At 35.6% G+C, this 19295-nt stretch overlaps 1 protein-coding gene and 1 long non-coding RNA gene across 3 annotated transcripts in view; one reads left to right on the top strand and one right to left on the bottom strand.

The window, feature by feature from the left end:
- LOC100373230 (protein FAM117B-like) overlaps positions 1-19295 on the bottom strand; it is a 45087-nt gene that overhangs the window by 8641 nt on the left and 17151 nt on the right. For both annotated transcript variants that reach the window (XM_002738413.4, XM_085501348.1), the window contains exon 2: positions 17391-17536. In XM_002738413.4, the coding sequence (XP_002738459.1) occupies positions 17391-17536 (146 nt within the window). The remainder of the gene's footprint in view (positions 1-17390; positions 17537-19295) is intronic.
- LOC146740879 (uncharacterized) lies at positions 3799-4702 on the top strand. The gene is made up of 2 exons (XR_014930000.1): positions 3799-4033; positions 4523-4702. It is a non-coding gene; the product is annotated as an uncharacterized LOC146740879 (long non-coding RNA).

The raw sequence follows: 19295 nt of genomic DNA, 5'->3' as shown, positions 1-19295 counted from the left end.
TCTCACTGTGCTTGTTAGCAATATGAATTATACATTGTATATACAGTAATAGTCTGTTTAAAAGCTGTCGTTAGACTCAATAATAAAATGTTAGCAGGCAAATTTTGTGTGAACAATTTTGTGTGAATAAAATCTTTTAAAAAAACAACCCGTTCAGTTCTTAAATATCAAGTTTGAAAAAAATTACTCTGAAATTAAATTTTGTCACGTGTATGTTGACACAATATTGATGAAAACTAGATTAAAGTGAGATCTTAATGCTATCCTGGGTAATGGTGTTTATTATTATCAAATGAGCTGTCAGAGGTTTGTACATGCCAACAATTATGATTGCTTGTAAAGACAACAGTCACTAGATTCAGTGTTTATTATTTATACTCAGACTTGGCAAGGAGCAAGGCATGAGTTTTTTACATGTACAAGGTAAATTTGAAATGCAGGCAATGACATGGTTTGCGAATGCCAGGCACTTTAACCCTTTAACCAAAAACGCATTTTCCATCTAAAAATCATTGAAATATTTTGCACATTTTTAATGCATATAATTTGGACCAGATGAACAATTTCTATTGCCTACAAAGTTGTGATCAAAGCCAAAAATAAGTTTAAATTGGCATTTAGGGATAAATACAAAACAAGGAAAAATCATGTAAAGTGCTTTTTTTTTATGATTACATTGATTACTGTGAAATCTGTATTACCCCGGTAGAAGCTGCGACTTCTATAAAAATGGTGCAATGTAACAGAAGAGATGTGGCTTCTATTAGAGCATCTACACATGAGAAATGGTGAATTTTAGGTTGTCAATTTTTCAAACAGAATGGGTAAGGCTTCTATTTCTATTTCACAGTAACTAAAATAGGAAAAAAGATGATAAATTGTACTACAACACAACTGTGCCAAAGATGCTAAAACCGATGTATGCTCAGAGAAGCATACTAGGACAACGCTGATAAATCATAGAAAAATTAAATTGAAACTCTGGCTGATAGCATAAACCAATTATCTTGTTTTTATGGAACTAACGTACAGTATCAATAAACCAGAATTATTTTTCACCATAAATGTTTTTTTTTAGAAAGGTTACCCAAAACTAATACCATAGGTGAAGCATGTTATGCTAAGCATCAGCTTAGTTCTGTTAAGTGTATACATGCATAGCATAATTCAAAACCTTAATTGAGAGGTCAGGCCATTTTCATCAGTGCTAACATTGCCCAATTGATCACAGCCTCTTTTTAATCAGTGATCTTCACTGGCTGAACTAGATCTGTCAATTTCTACTTCGCATAGAAACATCACTTAGTGGGGATCAAAAAGACCGACATATATGGGTATTTGAACTGATTACTACCTCAATAACATGACAAACTAAATTTATCCAAACAATTTTTTCTGCCAATATGAATCTTAACTGAAGATGCACATTAGAATCAAAATCACATTTGAAATTGCTTTTACTTGTTATACAGCATGGTATACAATACGAACAGGTAAAAAATGAGTGTATTTAATTTAGCAATGTTGCACGTATAAGTAGTTAATTTTATCAAAATATTTGTTATACAACCAACAAATTAGAATTGCACTTTTCATTATAAATAGAGACAATAAGTTCTCTAGGGTTTTTCAATAAAAGAACTATCAACAGTCATAGTATAATACTGTATTTGGGTTTTATAGTACAGCTGTAAATGTTGATTCCAAAATCAAGAAAATTATAGGCAATTTGGTGAATACTTTGTTATCTTTACATGTACCAAGGAAAAAACAGGTTCAAATAAATTTACACGATCAGAAGCATGATTAAATTAATAATTCAATCAAACTGCAGTGTGTGTACACTACCGTATTTGCACTATTAGTAGTGCATGTGAATCAATCATTTTAATGTGCAGTATACAATAGATGAATTATTTAGTTCATGTTCGTTTCTATTACCTTTCTAATATATAGCAAATGCGGCACCCATTGTTTTATCAAGTATGACTTCCATGCAGAAGACAGAAACAGTTATAATTACTGTAGAATACTTTATTTTCGCTTGGAATTTATTTTCGCTGAAGGATTGATTCAGTGAAAATAAAATCCAGCGAATATACTTTTTTCCTATATTTCACATTAAACCCATCAAAAATCAGTGAAAATATATTCCATACAAAACGCCCAAAAAGCCTTTTCAGCGAAAATTAATTCCAGCGAAAATAAAGTATTTCACAGTAATACTCGTTACATTCTCAAAAATATACTCTGGTATTATAAACCAAATGGTTAGTTTTTTTCCTCAGGAATCTTTTTCACCTAATTTAATTTACACCACAGCTGGTGCAATGCAATGTATTAATGGGACATCTAATCTATGGGTTATTATGAAAATGAAACTGTTTAATACTACCATAGTTCATGTTTAGGCCGTTTGGGGGAAAACATTTTATCTGATTTAACAGTTCTTTAATTCATTCACAACAGAAGTTGTACACGGCAAGTGGTAGAAGACTGCCTTCCCATGCCACATTGTACCTTGCAGGCCGGCATGGTGCTTTTATGAATAGCTGGTCTTGGTTTGGCCCAACCAGCAAAGTAGTACAAAAGGCTGATCTGTTGTATTATGCCTTTCTTTCAGTCCAGAGATAAAATAACAGTACAGACAAAGGTAAACAAACCTATCAACCTCTCAGCTGAGATAGCTCACTGTTAGCTATGCACATTTAAATTAAGGAACTGAAGATATCATTAGAAAATGAACAAATCTGAGAGAGGTCTTCATGAGATTCCTATATGTGTACCGTAATATCAAAGCAATCGGACTTGCAGTTTTCAACAAAAAGTTGAATATATCACTTTTTGCCAAAAATATTTATCAAAATTAGAGAATTGAAGATATCCTCACGAAATGAACAAATTTGGGAGTCTACCTGAGGTACAAAAACAATAAGTATCAAAGCAATAAGAAATGTAGTTTTCAAGAAGAACTTGAAATAGTAAAGAGTTGACACTGATGATGCTGGCCAATCACTCATATGATAAGCTACGCTTGACAAATTCAACAGCGAAGCTAATAAAAAGGGGGTGTGAAAAGGACTTTCATCACATGTATGATAAATCAGGTGTCAAAAGTGACCATTTATGGAACTGTTTTGCCAAAGCATGAATTTTAATTGTTAATATCAATAAAAACACAAGTGCCTACAGGTACATTTTCAGCGTACATGCAGACAATACCCAATACTCTGGTTAAAACACTTTAAATAGAGTACATGTATATACAGTGTTAAGTTTCCTGGTACAAACCCTGCCATCAATTTTACCTCTTCTGTTAGACAATGCATTCAGAAACATTGATATACACGATGACCACACAATGTTAACAGAATCTTTTCCCCATTACATGGCCTAAATGACACAACTATATACATGTACCTGCGTAAATCTCATAAAATGAATAAACTAAAAGCTTGCTCTATTTTTCATATTTAGTGGCTTTCATCTTTGTGCTGAATATTGATTCACTGAATGCCTAGTTTTTACTACTACATCTTGCCTTGCAAGGAGAGATCATTCACTTAGTCTACTTCAAGCTACTGTACTTATCAGTAATATTAAATTGAGAGAGGAAAATAGAGAAAAGGAAAACTCATAAAACAAGATGAAATCATCCATCATTCTATACAAGGTAGGAGAAAAGTCAATCTGATTAAAATCTGATGTAGTGTACGGGCTTTAATTATTTTGGCTATAAACTTATTTTAATTTTCTTTGTTATTATATTTGTTATTAATGCCCTTTTATTTTATTATTTTACTTTGATTTTGATTTTGTGATTTTTTTTAATTCCGCCCTACCTACATCTGAGCCGATGCCTATGTAACGAGATTTCAACGAGACCCACTATCGACGATTTTAGTCAACGAATCACAGACCTCCTTCTATAGCGCACATGATGACGTCACCGGGCAGAGTCAGGTAGCAAACAGACTCAAATAAAATGGCGGATTATACCGACGTTAGCGACCGAGAATGACACGGCTTTTCGGTAAGTTTATCATTGTAAAATGCAACGAAAGTCATTTTTATGTTAATATTGTGGCTCGAATGGTTCGACTTTAGATCGTTATTTTGCATAGTTATTCTGGGAGTGACGATTTTGTTTCCACCGGTTCGACCGAACACCGGTGTCTTTTTCCAGTCGCCTGCCCTGGAGACGGGTGATGTTTTGTTGACGATCGGGCCAAAATCGTCTACGGTATTGAAGCCGTAGCTGTAAATATTCATCAAATTGTATCAATGTTTTGTACATTATACAATAACTCTTTATTAAAGTAATTGAGCTGATTTGGACTGGAATAAAATATTTTTTTATTTGGAACACATCGCAATTGATCAGGAAATATTATTTTGCTCCACTTGTCTGCGTCGATGCCGTGGGCCGTTATACAATTTAAAATCAGTTTGCATTGTTTTCTATAGCTGTTTACAGTGTTCTAATCATTACGATTTACTTATTTTTTTGCTTCCATTCTAGATAATTATGCTCAGTGATGTAAAATTGAAGCGATGACTGAATGAACGAACCTTGGCTGGCGAAAATGTATCTGGAAGTGTACACATTTGTTGGAAGTGAAAAAAATATTCAATGTAATGACAAAAATTGTAAAATGCTGTGGAATTTCTTTTGCAAATAAAAATATACTAGCAATTTTCTATTAATGGTTTATTCAAGTGGGCAAAATATAATGTACAGAAAGATTGCCCGTATACACTGAAAAATAAGCAACCGACAGCCTGTATAAAAGGGAGTCTGTGATTGGCTGTTACTTACGCGAGATTTGAACGAGACTTACATAGGCGTCGGATCAGATGTAGGTAGGGCGGAATTTAAAAAAAAATCAAAGTAAAATAATAAAATAAAAGGGCATTAATAACAAAAGTAATGAAAAATAAAATTAAAATAACTTCATAGCTAAAATAATTAAAGCCCGTACACTACATCAGATTTTAATCAGATTGGAGAAAAGTCATTGAGAATGGAATGTAGAAAGACAATTACACAAATGAACCCCACTGGCAGCTGCAAATGAAAGATACTGAGACCAGCAAAAGCTGGCTCTTGTAAAAGGTAAAAAAATGCTGGAGATTGATTTCACATTATGCTGCATTATGGGATACTCGGCTAGCAGTGTGATACTCTCGGGAATACAATCGCTGCACTGATAACAAGTTCAATTTCACATACGTCATCACTCAATACACACAGGTAATTTTACAGTGGCAAAGTATCAAACGAATTACATTTTATGTTTTTCATCACAAGCGACAAAATTTACATTTCTAGTTGCAGGAAGAAAGCCATGTTAGATGCATTAATTTTGAAAAATGCAACGAACAATAAAATATTTCCACTATGCTGAAATCTTAGTCGTGTTATGTTTAAAAGAAGCACACAATAAATGTGCTGTCATGATTACCTAAACTACTTTCCTATTTGAAGTTAAAGTATTTAAACATGAGCTGATCATTCATTTAAACCTTTAAAAGCCAAAGGCAACTTTTTGGAAATAAACCTGCATCCATGATAATTTTTTTTTCTCCTTTTTTTTCAAAATTTCGATCATGAACTGTAACTGGTGGAAATTTTATGCCCGTTTAATTTAAAATTAACCAAGAAACTATAGAAAAATACTTAAGTGTGAAAAATGATACAAAATATGGTTAAAAAAAAAGGATCACCAAATTCCATACAGCATCAGAAATATTGTTATAACATGTATGAAATGGCTAAATAAGATGAACTGATTTTAAATTTGTACATGTCCTCGTTATTTCATACAAAAAATGCAACAAATTTAATAATATAATTGGAGAGGCTACTTTCTGTATCAGATCATCTTTCGGTTTGGCAATGCAAGTTACCTTACAGCATACCCCTGAATGGCATATGGAGATTACTGAACTGGCAGATCAAGCAAGAAAATTGTCCCTTGATAAATCCAATAGCGTTTAATACCTAGTGATAAATGAGAGCGCTCATCCAGAAAAAGTTCTAAATTAGTAAATTACACATTTCAATCATAGCATACTGCTGTAAAGACGACAGGAATCAAAGGTGTGTTATGTATGCTCCATTTCATATTTATCATTTGCTATAATTGTAGTTGCTATAGACAAACAGTTTGACAATACTATGAATCTCTTCACCCCCTCTAAAATTAAAAACTGTTGTTAAAGAAAGCTTAGAAATTAGCTAATTATAATGTAAATTAAGTAATTAATATGTATACATTTCAACCAAAACCTAATCAAATCTGCGCATTAGCAGAGCATCTATGCACCAAGTTTCATTAAACACCAAGATACTGCAAAGACTCCCATTGTGTGTTTCGCACATGGGAGTCAAAAACGGATGGATATTGTCACCATATACATGTACACATGAAAATAAAACTGCAGTAGGTCACCATACTACACTGTAACTCTTATAATAGCTGATAAAATATAGGATGCAAGGTGAAACCAGAAATGGCTCGATTAGAAGCACATCTTCAATGAAAGTACGCAACCACATTTTTTTAGGGTATGCAGGATTTTTTAAATATTACTTATTTTGACCCTTTTCTCATTTATGCAAGCGCATACGACTTATTAATTATGTATTAATTTGGTAATAGATATTCAATAATTGGTTATTATCCCTGTATTTTTAATCACCCCCCTTTTTTTTAGAAATTTTAAATAAAAATTTGAAGAAGTGTGTCGATTAATGCTGTATCACTAAAAAAAAGTCGTAGCATAACATTCAATAAAGATTTATTTATAATAAATTTTAAGTACTGTACTCAATAAAATACACGTTTGAAGCTCCTTTTAACTAGTTTACAAGTCTTTTTATCGGTATAAATTTAGTTAAGTGATGAGAAACAAGCAGACCTTTGTTTGGCACGGCACGACGTGTATACCTCTAATGTGTCAAAATGACACTTGGATTTCATCCAAAAACAATTATTAGAATTTCTGATTTTCAATAAAAAGAATTGTGCCATTGGAACGCGACAATTTTACATTTAGGAGTGTTTTAGAACGAGAAAATGATGCAACCTTTTAAGGTCAAATCGACAGAAGAGATAGTTGATGAATATGCAAATTTGTTATTTATTCAAACAGACCCACGACACAGGCCTTTGCCAGGCGCTATATGCATATTCACGTTCCAGAAAAGAAATTACCACATACATGTAGAAAGTATAATTTATGTTTAGCTTTGAAAAAATTATCAACTGGCATGAGAAGGGTGGTCGTCGTTCGCACGTTCAACAAGGGCATAACTTGACATTGTGCACGTGATGTAAACATACAGAAGATCGCCAATTCACATCAGTATTCTTTTGAATTTTATGTTTATTGGCATTTGCTTCTGATAAAATAAAAGGTCACAATGCACGTTGAAACCGCAAATAAACCAACCAGTGCAACAATGGATGCCAGTCCGATGTCAATGTGACACAAGGGCAATCAAGATACTCACGGTCTTCGGTCTTTGCTGTGTTGCAGTGACTTCGACAGTATCTCAGAATGCAGGCTAGACCAAACCAATTTTTGAAGGATTTATCAACAATAAAGAATTAGGACACTTGAATGCCAGCTATTGATCGTAGAAGAAGAGGAATGCCAGCTATTGACCCCCCCCCCCCCCCCCACCCCTCAAAAAAAAATCATGACTGTGCTGGACTTATTGAAGAATCAGAAATTCATGTTCCTACAGAACCAATCTCCAAGTGCAATGATTGTGGTACTTCATTTCTGTGAAATACTGTTTTAATATTCAATTGAAATTTGTTCTCAACATACATGTACCATATACACCAGGACTTGTTTCCTATTCATCCACCAAAAAAAAAAAAAAAGTGATAAACGTAATTAAATCAAAATTGAAAAGCTGTTTAAGAACTAATTTAATGGAACTTGATCACTTAATGGCTTGTGATAAAACTAGCCATGCAGAAGAAAATGTACATGCAACTCGTGCAGCCTCTCACAACAAATCTCAGGAACCGAGATGCATGGTTATTTTTTTATTCAAATGACCGGTAAATGGCTAGCTAATTAAAATGTGCTTTCACCTTTTTGCTGGAACATTTTGTTATCCTCAATTAAAGACAATCAACTCGTGCAACAATACAATCTCTTCCACATTTGTGTAAAATTCTCGATTATGACCACACAAAAAATATTAGCACTATGACAATGACCGACTTGCTATTAAATTGTAGAGTCTAATGTATACAATCTTTATTGCCATGGCCTCAATTCCCGATACTGATCAAAGCTAAGTTCATCATCAATTTTTCAACAAATAAAAGCAAGATAAGTTCCTGGAATATTAACTGCTATATACAACCAAAGAGTTATTTTTACAGATCATGCCGAAGTAATGAATTTTAGAACAATATTTGATTAATAAGCTCTAATTTAATCAGTTTCCAGACACCTATGTTTACAATTCATCTAGAGCTGTATTAAAAAAAAATGTAATGCTGATACATGTCCAACTGTAGGTTATAACGACCACTCTTTCAGCTGTCATTTTCATTTCAGTCTTGTCACGTATTTGGAAACTGCAAACGAAATGCAGCCTGTGACAAAACAACCCATTATGGTAAATTAAAATCCTATATACAATTCCGAAGAGTTGCTATCAATCAAGTGTTAATGACAATTAATTTTGATACCTAGTGCACTAGTGCTGTATCAAATTTATATGGGCACCATCTCAATACTAGCCTTGACAGATCACTCAATATAATAAAGTTCTAGCACAGCTTTAGCAGCCCAAGGATGTATGACAAAGAGTCTGAGAGCTCATTAGCAACACTACTTGGGGGGGGGGGGGGCAGCTAAATATGCATCCAGTTTCAAATACAGTTTTGATTAGAGATAAACTGCTCTTGTTTCAAACTAGTGGTTTTTCAATTAGTAATCTCATATATGCAAAAGCATTCAAATATTTCTCACTTGATGGAAACACAACTATTGCAATATGTAATTTTTTTGTAAATTTATGCATGCAGGTAAATTTCAGGCCTACATTGAGGTTCTTAACTGCAGTCTTTTAATCCATAGATATCGTGACAATTTGAATCCACAAAACAATACCTCATCAGCATAAAATTCAAACTGTACATGGCAATGCCTAGTAAGCACTGCAAATTCAAACTGTACATGGCAATGCCACATAAGCAGTACAAATTTAAACTGTACATGGCAACACCATATAAGCAGTACAAATTCAAACTACATGGCAATGCCACATAAGCAGTACAAATTCAAACTGTACACGGCAACGCCACATAAGCAGTACAAATTCAAACTGTACATGGCAACACCTCATAAGCAGTACAAATTCAAACTACATGGCAATGCCACATAAGCATACATATTCAAACTGTACATGGCAACACCACATCAGCAGTACAAATTCAAACTGTACACGGCAACACCACATAAGCAGTACAAATTTAAACTGTACATGGCAACACCATATAAGCAGTACAAATTCAAACTACATGGCAATGCCACATAAGCAGTACAAATTCAAACTGTACACGGCAACGCCACATAAGCAGTACAAATTCAAACTGTACATGGCAACACCTCATAAGCAGTACAAATTCAAACTACATGGCAATGCCACATAAGCATACATATTCAAACTGTACATGGCAACACCACATCAGCAGTACAAATTCAAACTGTACACGGCAACACCACATAAGCAGTACAAATTTAAACTGTACATGGCAACACCATATAAGCAGTACAAATTCAAACTACATGGCAACACCATATAAGCAGTACAAATTCAAACTACATGGCAATGCCACATAAGCATACATATTCAAACTGTACATAGCAACACCTCATAAGCAGTACAAATTCAAACTGTACATGGCAACACCACATAAGCAGTACAAATTTAAACTGTACATGGCAACACCACATAAGCAGTACAAATTCAAACTACATGGCAACACCATATAAGCAGTACAAATTCAAACTACATGGCAATGCCACATAAGCAGTACAAATTCAAACTGTACATGGCAATGCCACATAAGCAGTACAAATTCAAACTATACACGGTAACGCCACATAAGCAGTACAAATTCAAACTGTACACGGCAACGCCACATAAGCAGTACAAATTCAAACTGTACACGGCAACGCCACATAAGCAGTACAAATTCAAACTGTACATGGCAACACCTCATAAGCAGTACAAATTCAAACTACATGGCAACGCCACATAAGCATACATATTCAAACTGTACATGGCAACACCACATCAGCAGTACAAATTCAAACTGTACATGGCAACACCACATCAGCAGTACAAATTCAAACTACATGGCAACGCCACATCAGCAGTACAAATTCAAACTGTACATGGCAACGCCACATAAGCAGTACAAATTCAAACTGTACATGGCAACGCCACATAAGCAGTACAAATTCAAACTGTACATGGCAACGCCACATAAGCAGTACAAGTTCAAACTGTACATGGCAACGCCACATAAGCATACATATTCAAACTGTACATGGCTACACCACATCAGCAGTACAAATTCAAACTGTACATGGCTACACCTTATAAGCAGTACAAATTCAAACTGTACATGGCAACACCACATCAGCAGTACAAATTCAAACTGTACATGGCAACACCACATCAGCAGTATAAATTCAAACTGTACATGGCTACACCTCATAAGCAGTACAAATTCAAACTGTACATGGCTACACCTCATAAGCAGTACAAATTCAAACTGTACATGGCTACACCTCATAAGCAGTACAAATTCAAACTGTACATGGCTACACCACATCAGCAGTACAAATTTAAACTGTACATGGCTACACCACATCAGCAGTACAAATTCAAACTGTACATGGCAACACCTCATAAGCAGTACAAATTCAAACTGTACATGGCAACACCTCATAAGCAGTAGATTCAAACTGTACATGGCAACGCCACATAAGCATACATATTCAAACTGTACATGGCAACACCTCATAAGCAGTACAAATTCAAACTGTACATGGCAACGCCACATAAGCATACATATTCAAACTGTACATGGCACCACCTCATAAGCAGTACAGATTCAAACTGTACATGGCAACACCACATCAGCAGTACAAATTCAAACTGTACATGGCTACACCAATTGAAATTCACAACATCCTTAATTCAGCTACGGAATGAGCGAACATTACAGTCATCACCATATTGTTGCTGACTGGTTTGCTAAGTGGGCATGAATATCGTTACGCAATTGGAACAAGTTGGGTCAATCAAACCTAAACAGAGGATGTACCGTTAAGTCCTTATAAACCGCGGTTTATATTACAATGTATCAATTTTAAAAATTGGGATCAAAAGCTCAAGTTCGGGGTGCAGTTTCTATTACGTACATATTGCAATCACTAAATGGGCGTGGTAATTTTTTTGTCCACAACACATGTACAAAACAAACAATACACCATACATTCTCTTGAATAGGCATTGGGGAAGAGTGAAAGGCATTATTTTGGTTCTAAAATAGGTGTTACGAAATGTTGAAAAATTACAGTCAATCGAAAAAAATTTCCACATGATACAAAAAATACTCAGTATTTTTAATGTAATATGCATTTATTTTTTTAATTTTCTTGGTAACGAAAAGTATATTCTAACAGAAGTTTCAAATAAAAACACGAATGCACTGCTTAGTAGCAAATGATCACAGAACGGTAACTCAATCCGGCCATGCTGCAGGTCACAAGTGAATAACTTGTTTTCGAAGTGTTGATATTAGTGATTATTATTCAGTAGTGATTACAATAACGCACGAAAAATAAATCCGTTGAATTGTTATGAAATGCAAGTAAAATTCAACTTAGTTTCTCCGTAAGCGAATGATTTCAGTCACATGTAAACAGCCGATACGATATCCACCATGTTTTTAAATGCTTACGTAACATATTATTGACCGGATAGGTCAAGTCGCTAATTAACCAATCAAAATGCTGGATAGTACCAACGTGTCTAAATTACATAGCTCATTTAAATATGTTAATGACAGTTCAGCGATCTCATGGTGAAGGCAACACGGAAGAGATTTACCAATAATGTAGTGCGATCTTTTGGCTTTGATTTCCATAGGAAAACGGCACGATTTTTTTTTCAAATCAAGAAATTATTTGTTTTCGAAAGATAAACTGAGCATTGAAGAATAATTTAACACTTTTACGGTGATAAAAGCTCATTGTCTAAAACTTACGAAACACAGACGTATTCAGAAAGAGTATTGACAGAGGTTGCCGCCAGAACAAAAGCAGTTTCATTGCCTGTCTGACATCTTATCATCGCTGAACAATAAATAGGTGTGAATATTTTTAGGCATGTTGTCGAAACAAATGAATAGGATTAGGAACAATGCCGTTTTGGACCAGCTGGTTGAAACAATGAAGTCAGTCACGGTCTTGTTGAGTTGGGGGTGCGGTTAGTAATAGATACTTTTCAAGTTTTCAATTTTTGTTAAGAACTCTAACCCCGAAGCCGGAATTGGGAGTGCGGTTACTATTACGAATGCGGTTTATATTAGGACTTTAATGTACAACTAACAAGTCATTGTAAATGACAGTCCCCGTTAAATTTTTGAAAGTTCTCTGTGCTCGTCATATTAAAGCGGAGGGGTTGTCGCGAGCGTGTCCTTGAAACTTGAGTTCCAAGTGGCATATACAACAGATTGTTTATTTACATCAAAACGCGTGTTCCGTGTAGTAGTAATATGGCCAAAAATAAAAACAGCAGTTATTCGGCCATCTTTGATCTGATTATGAAACACACTGATATGTATGATCTATGTGCCAAATACGAATGAAAATGGTACATAAATTGTGGAAATATACTAGTAGGCCAAAAAGTCAGATGGCTGTCAATCGGCCATCCTTGACCAGTTTTTGAAACAAATTGTCATGAACATGCATCCTAACATGTATAATCTATGTACCAAGTTTGAATGACAACTGACAAAGCATGTCCAAAATACAACATTTTCAAAAAACAAGATGGCTGCCAGTCGACCATTTTGAATTGAATCACTAAACCATGCAATCATGTGCATATGTCCCACATAAGGTACTAGGCACATGCAAAGAATGAACGGAATCGGTGCACAGGATTCTGAGATACAACTCTGGACGGATGGACGGAGACCGAATTATAAGTCCCCGTTTTCGAACTTCGACCGAACGGGGACTAATAAGGGAGAATATAAATAGAAGATCACGATGCGATTGCTTTTCATTATATTTTATTTAATTATATACATTTCTATATATTAAATAAATGGCAAAGTTCTATTTACACAGTATGAAATGTCTGGATACAGTGGTTTGTTTGAACTAACCAGTTCTAATCATGTAACGTGCATAACAAACCAGTCAGCAACTTAGTTGGTAATGTTGATGTTCAGAACAATATAGCGGTGACAGTGACGTTAGAAACTAATTTTTAAAAGTCTTCTATTCATAGGCATGTGCACCCCACCCCAGTAACAGTATTTAGATACATCACATTCTATGAGGAAATTTCATTCATGTTGGCATGGCAACAAATGTTTATGAATTTGAAAGACCAGCATTGAGGCAATTAGAATTTAACCTTTCGACTGCATGGCCAGCACTAAATAATTTTAGAATCAGAAACAATGAAAACAAGTCACTGCCCATAGACAGTTCTTGTGCATTTGACAATTCAAAAGAGTAAGAATAATGTCAAGAGAATTTCATTGAATCAAAAACAAAAATGACATGCACTTGAAACAATTGTGTCTTGCCTTGGCGCCAAATTTAAAAAAAAAAAATTGTCAGGAAAAAGAACAAAGCAACTGAAAAAATGTGGGTTGTTCATGACAAATTTGAATGAAATTGGTCCAGGCATGCCTGAGAAACAGGTCATGTTGAAAAATGGCCACCAGTCTGGCAAAAGTGGACAACATAATGTAGCATCTACCGTAAAATTCGTAATAGAAGCCGCGGCTTCTATTAAAAAGAAAATGGCTGCCCTCCCCAGGAAAAGTGGTGAAGTCCGGGTGCGGCTTCTATTGAAGCATTGTCTAAAATCTTAAAGTGCCTGCACGCGAAATATGCAGATTAGTTAATGATATGCTAATGAGATGCACGCAAATTCCAAACTGCAACAATGTATGAAGTTTTTACTTTAAATCATGGAGCTACAAATGTTTAAATCAAGGGCAATTTTCAGTGATATTCAATAAATATTTACTCAAGATACAAACCATTCAATAAATACTATATAACATACAAACACACACACACACATGATAGCGGTATAACTCTTTTTGGAGGATGTGGTGGCCCTGAAAAGGGCCGTTTGGTTTGTATGTGGAGAACCACGGAGATTTGGCTAAAATCCAAAGAACTCGTCATCGTCTTCATTGTCGCTATAAAATATCTCGGCGATCTCTTCTCCGATTGCCTCGTCGTCTGCCTCGAGATCTTCGTACACCAAGTTGTCCTCACTGCCATCAAGTGCATTAGATATGCCAGTCTTCTTGAATGAATTGATGACAGTTTGGGGCGGAACTTTGTTCCACGACGAGACGACCCACTCAAGTACCGTCTTCTTAGCAGGGGCCTTTCTTTTACCAGCCGGTGTGAACAGTGCTTCGCCGGTCTTCATCCACTCATCCCACTCGGCGTGCATATAGTCTTTGAGTGGCTTATTTACGCCCACATCTAGCGGTTGAAGAAGTGATGTCAATCCTCCCGGAATCACTGCAATGTCCACGTTCCGAGAATACAATTCCTCTTTGACAGCGGGCGTGAGGTGTACGCTACACGAGTCCCATATAAGCAGCCGCCGAGAGTCATCGTTCCGTCTCGGAAATGTATTTCTAATCCACGGTAAACAAACTGAAGTGAAGAATAAAAAATAATTAACTACAGGCAAAACATGGAAATAAAAAAAAAAAAATCCGCTAACTCCGTGGAATGATGATTAAACTAGATAGCAAATAATGATGCGAAAAACAAAAGAAAAACGTAATCACAACGTTTACAAGGTGGCAGCCATCTTGAATGGCACGCCGTGGCTTTTGACATGACGTGACTCGATCCGATCATGCATAATATTGACTGGGAACCATGGAAAACAGATTTATAAAAGAAAAAAAGAAAAATATTTTATGTGGAAACACAGAGCGGCAGTCATCTTGAATCTTATTGATCACATTTACAAACAGTGAACAAACCCAAATGTACACGCAATGATACACGGACGGTACAGTGTAGTGTATCAGGACATGATCAGGAGAACCGGGCCCAAGACAACTTTTTTTAGCTTCATGCACGAACAAAATAAAAAAAAAATACTTACGAGATTCATTGATGTATCCCTTTTCTTGAACTTCTACCGTTATCTCTCTGCGTGTGAGGTCGTCCAGTCGCCGTTTACCTTTGAAAATAATCAAAGGGCGGATCTTTTGGCCGTCAGCGGTAACTGTCAACACAGCGGTGAAACCTCTTTTTTCTGAATTCGTTGTCTTGATGTGGACGGTCTTGATTCCTTCATGCTCGAGAGTTCTGTTTCCAGGCATATCGAACCGTAACGGTGTCTCGTCCATGTTATATACATCACTGAGTGGGTAGTTATGCTGTTGACGCAATTGGATAACGAATCGATGAAACTGGGCGATTTTTTCCTCGTAATCGGGTGGTAATTTTTGACCAATGGAAGTGCGCACGCGAGTTGAAAGTGTGTGACGTTTCTTGAACGAGTGAAGCCAGCCGTCAGATGCCTTGAATGTGGTTTCGGTGGCGATTCGTCTTGCTTGCATCTGTAGTTGTCGACCAGAGATGGCATTTCCATTTTTCCGATGTCCATCAAACCACTGCATGAGGTTGTCGTCCAGCGTGGTACTTCTCACTTTACGTCCTCCACCGTCTAATCGCTTAGCACTGCGTTTACCCATGTACAGTTGCTCCTTCGATCGGATCCATTGACGTACTTGCTTTTCGTTGATACCGAAATGTTCGGCCGTTTTTCTGTTGTTTTTCGTCTCCATAGACATAGCCACAACTTTCAATTTGAAAGCAGTGTCATATGCAGCACGTCGTTGTTTAGGCATGATTAAATAAAATATCTATACGGAATACGATCAACGTAGAGACAGGCGAGATGAGAATGTTGCGTGAAAGCGAACAGAAAATAACTTGAGCAGTGCGGGAACTATACTCAGAATGAAAATTTCTCCAACATTTCTGGGATTATATTGACATTTCCACCAATCATGAAGCTCTCACAATTAGCACTTGTACTCATGGTAACAATTTGAAAACTTTATTTACGTCGTCTATGTGTCTGTCGCGTGTCCATTTCACACTTATTCAATCAGGCGTCTATCACCCAAAGAAAACAGACATTGCATACACAATACATACACTCATTTCTTGTATACACAGGAACTGGGGCAGCCCCAGGACGGTGAACACATGTGGACACGGGAAGCACTGCACACAATAATTGACAAGTCTCAAAAAGCCAATGCGGCTTCTATTACAGGGTTTTGCAAGTTTCAATTGTTGTAATTTTTGACTTGATACATTGTAGCAAAGTCGGGGTGCGGCTTCTAATAAAAGTGCGGCTTCTATTACGAATTTTACGGTATAATTAATCAACACAACAGTTGTAAACATGACTGGCGGTAATAACAGTTTATGTTAACAGAGTTTATCCTGCCAGTGAAAGAACTTTTTTTTTTATACATAATTCAATATATTGACCGTTTTAATTAACTACTTTAATGTACTGAATGAAGGCCATTACTGTAAAACATTCTTCAGCTAGTATGTTATGCTAGCTAATCTGTAATTCTGCTAATTCAAAATAACATATATTCTTTCAATTTGATTGTTGCAAATTAGGATTCTGTTAAATTGTGCATTGAGTTAAATTCGCTAAAATGGCATGTAGCTAAACATGGCAACTAATGACAGCTACCATGAAGTGTTTTGTTGACTGATCTAATTTGATAGTACGATGGATTTAATGGCACCATGAGTTCATATATACATGTATAGGTATAGAATACATATATCCCTCAGCAAACACTAAAAATACCAGTTTATTAGTCCTGGGGCAATGTTTTGGATTATGTGTGGTTTAATTGATATACTTTCTACCAGAAAGTATGGTATTTAAGATCATATTCAATTCATTTATACTTGTGCCAAGGAAAATATTGTGAGTCAAATCTGCTTTATCTGAAAAAAAGTTTCCTGAGCACACAGCTGCCAATGATCTGCTGTGTTATCAGTACTCTTACCTGTGTTGATTTGTGTTTCATTTCAGGACCGTAATTGGAGCCATCTCTTGGCCAAATGCCTGTTAAATACCCAGTAATTGTGTCTAAAGAAGAGGTTCGGCGCATGGAAGATGAAGGACTAGCTCGGACTGGTTTTGGACGTTCAACTGAAATTACAATAAAATATACAAAAGAATTTTAAGAAGAGATAAAACTTACTGGTCTATGAAAGGTCATCTGTGAAAGAAATGAACATAAACAAAAAGTTGCATTTATTGTATAGTGAATAGTTTAAATTTTGACAAGACATTCCATCCTTTACTGAGGAGCAAGACTACATGTACTAATAGAACAAATACAGTTACATTAATAATACTATTCATGAAACGTAAAATTTATAAATGAACTTTTAAGAACCTGCGCTGCTGAGTGACAGGTCTCTGAGTTAAGCTGTGAAAATGCATCATTAAAAGTCTAATGGTTTTCCATCATGCAGGGAAACTCTGAAAAACACTGCCCGCAGGCAGGCCATCTGCTAGAGTTTTTAACAGTTGTATTTCCAAATATGCAAGTCAGTCAATGTAAAACAAGATATTCAGCAGGTGGTATTTTCACAGGCAGATTTGACATGGACATCGTGGTATGGATTCTGTAGCAGCACAACCTATGCATATCACAAATGTAGTAACACATTGGCTCCATTATGAGTATCTCGACAAGCAAAGCAAAAAAAAAAGCTTTTTCAGCTGCTTTTAGATTTACCGGTATACTACCTATAGTATAAATACTATATTTAGTATTGTATATATTTTACAATTCAAAATGTGGTCACACAATCTATGAATCTAGGAGAGATTACTGCTTTTATGGGATAAAACCTTTCATTTTTAATGGCAACAACCAACATAATATTTTATTACTAGAAGGGGATACAAAATGAACAAGCTAAAATTAAGATGAGGCATCACTACAAGATAGGATTTCAAATGAAAAGACCGACTTGTAATTTGACCAATTTAAAATGCTTCTAGCATTTTTAATGTAGCTACATGTACCTGGAGATGCGGATAGCCATAGTTTTAAATTGTCCTTGAATTGAGCTGCTCAACGGCTCTTCTACCATACACATAATAAGCATGTCTGCTAGAATTTTTTATTATTATTTCAGTCTAGATGTTTAAACTACATCCCTGGACAACTTTGGTACATTTTATGTAAATTCTAACTAGCTTTATCATTTTATTTTAGATTGACTCTAGGCATACAACTGGGATTTATTAGCTAGCAGTGGTTTCTCATTTCACACCATGTACAACCCAACCCCCCACAAGGATATCATACAGTTGAACTTGTCACAAATGATAACATAAATGTATGTGACACATCTCCAGTGAATTGAGTGAGTAGAGTGGTAAATTATAATCAGTATGACAGGTATTGCCTATACAGGCAGAAGGAAATACCTGCGAATGCAAGAGACCCGACAGTGGAAATAGCTCTGCTGTCCAAAAACAATGACATAGCCAAGTCAAGCAATGCACACCCATAAGAGTCCTTCTAGAAAACTGCCAGGGCAATTTGATACAAAGTATTAAATCAATCGAACTGGTAGTTTTCAAAAAAGAAGTCGAAAATATAATATTTTACCAAAAATGACAAAAATACTCAACAAAAATAGAGAATTGAAGATATCATCACAAACTGAACAAATCTGAGCGAGGTCCACCCAAAGTACCTACATACCGTACCAAGTATCAAAGCAATTGAGCTAGCAGTAACAAAATGAAAAAAAATCTATCAAAGATTCACCCATGGTGTTTACATAAAAATATCAAAGCAATTTAACAAGCCAATGGTCAATGAGTAATGTAAACAGCCCTGCTCTGTTGACTAAAACAGCATTTAAAATCTAAAAAAAAATAGAAA

This window comes from Saccoglossus kowalevskii, chromosome 7 (genome assembly GCF_978046115.1).
Source record: "Saccoglossus kowalevskii chromosome 7, keSacKowa6.1, whole genome shotgun sequence".
Lineage (NCBI taxonomy): Eukaryota > Metazoa > Hemichordata > Enteropneusta > Harrimaniidae > Saccoglossus > Saccoglossus kowalevskii.
This window is presented reverse-complemented; position numbering and strand designations above follow the sequence as displayed.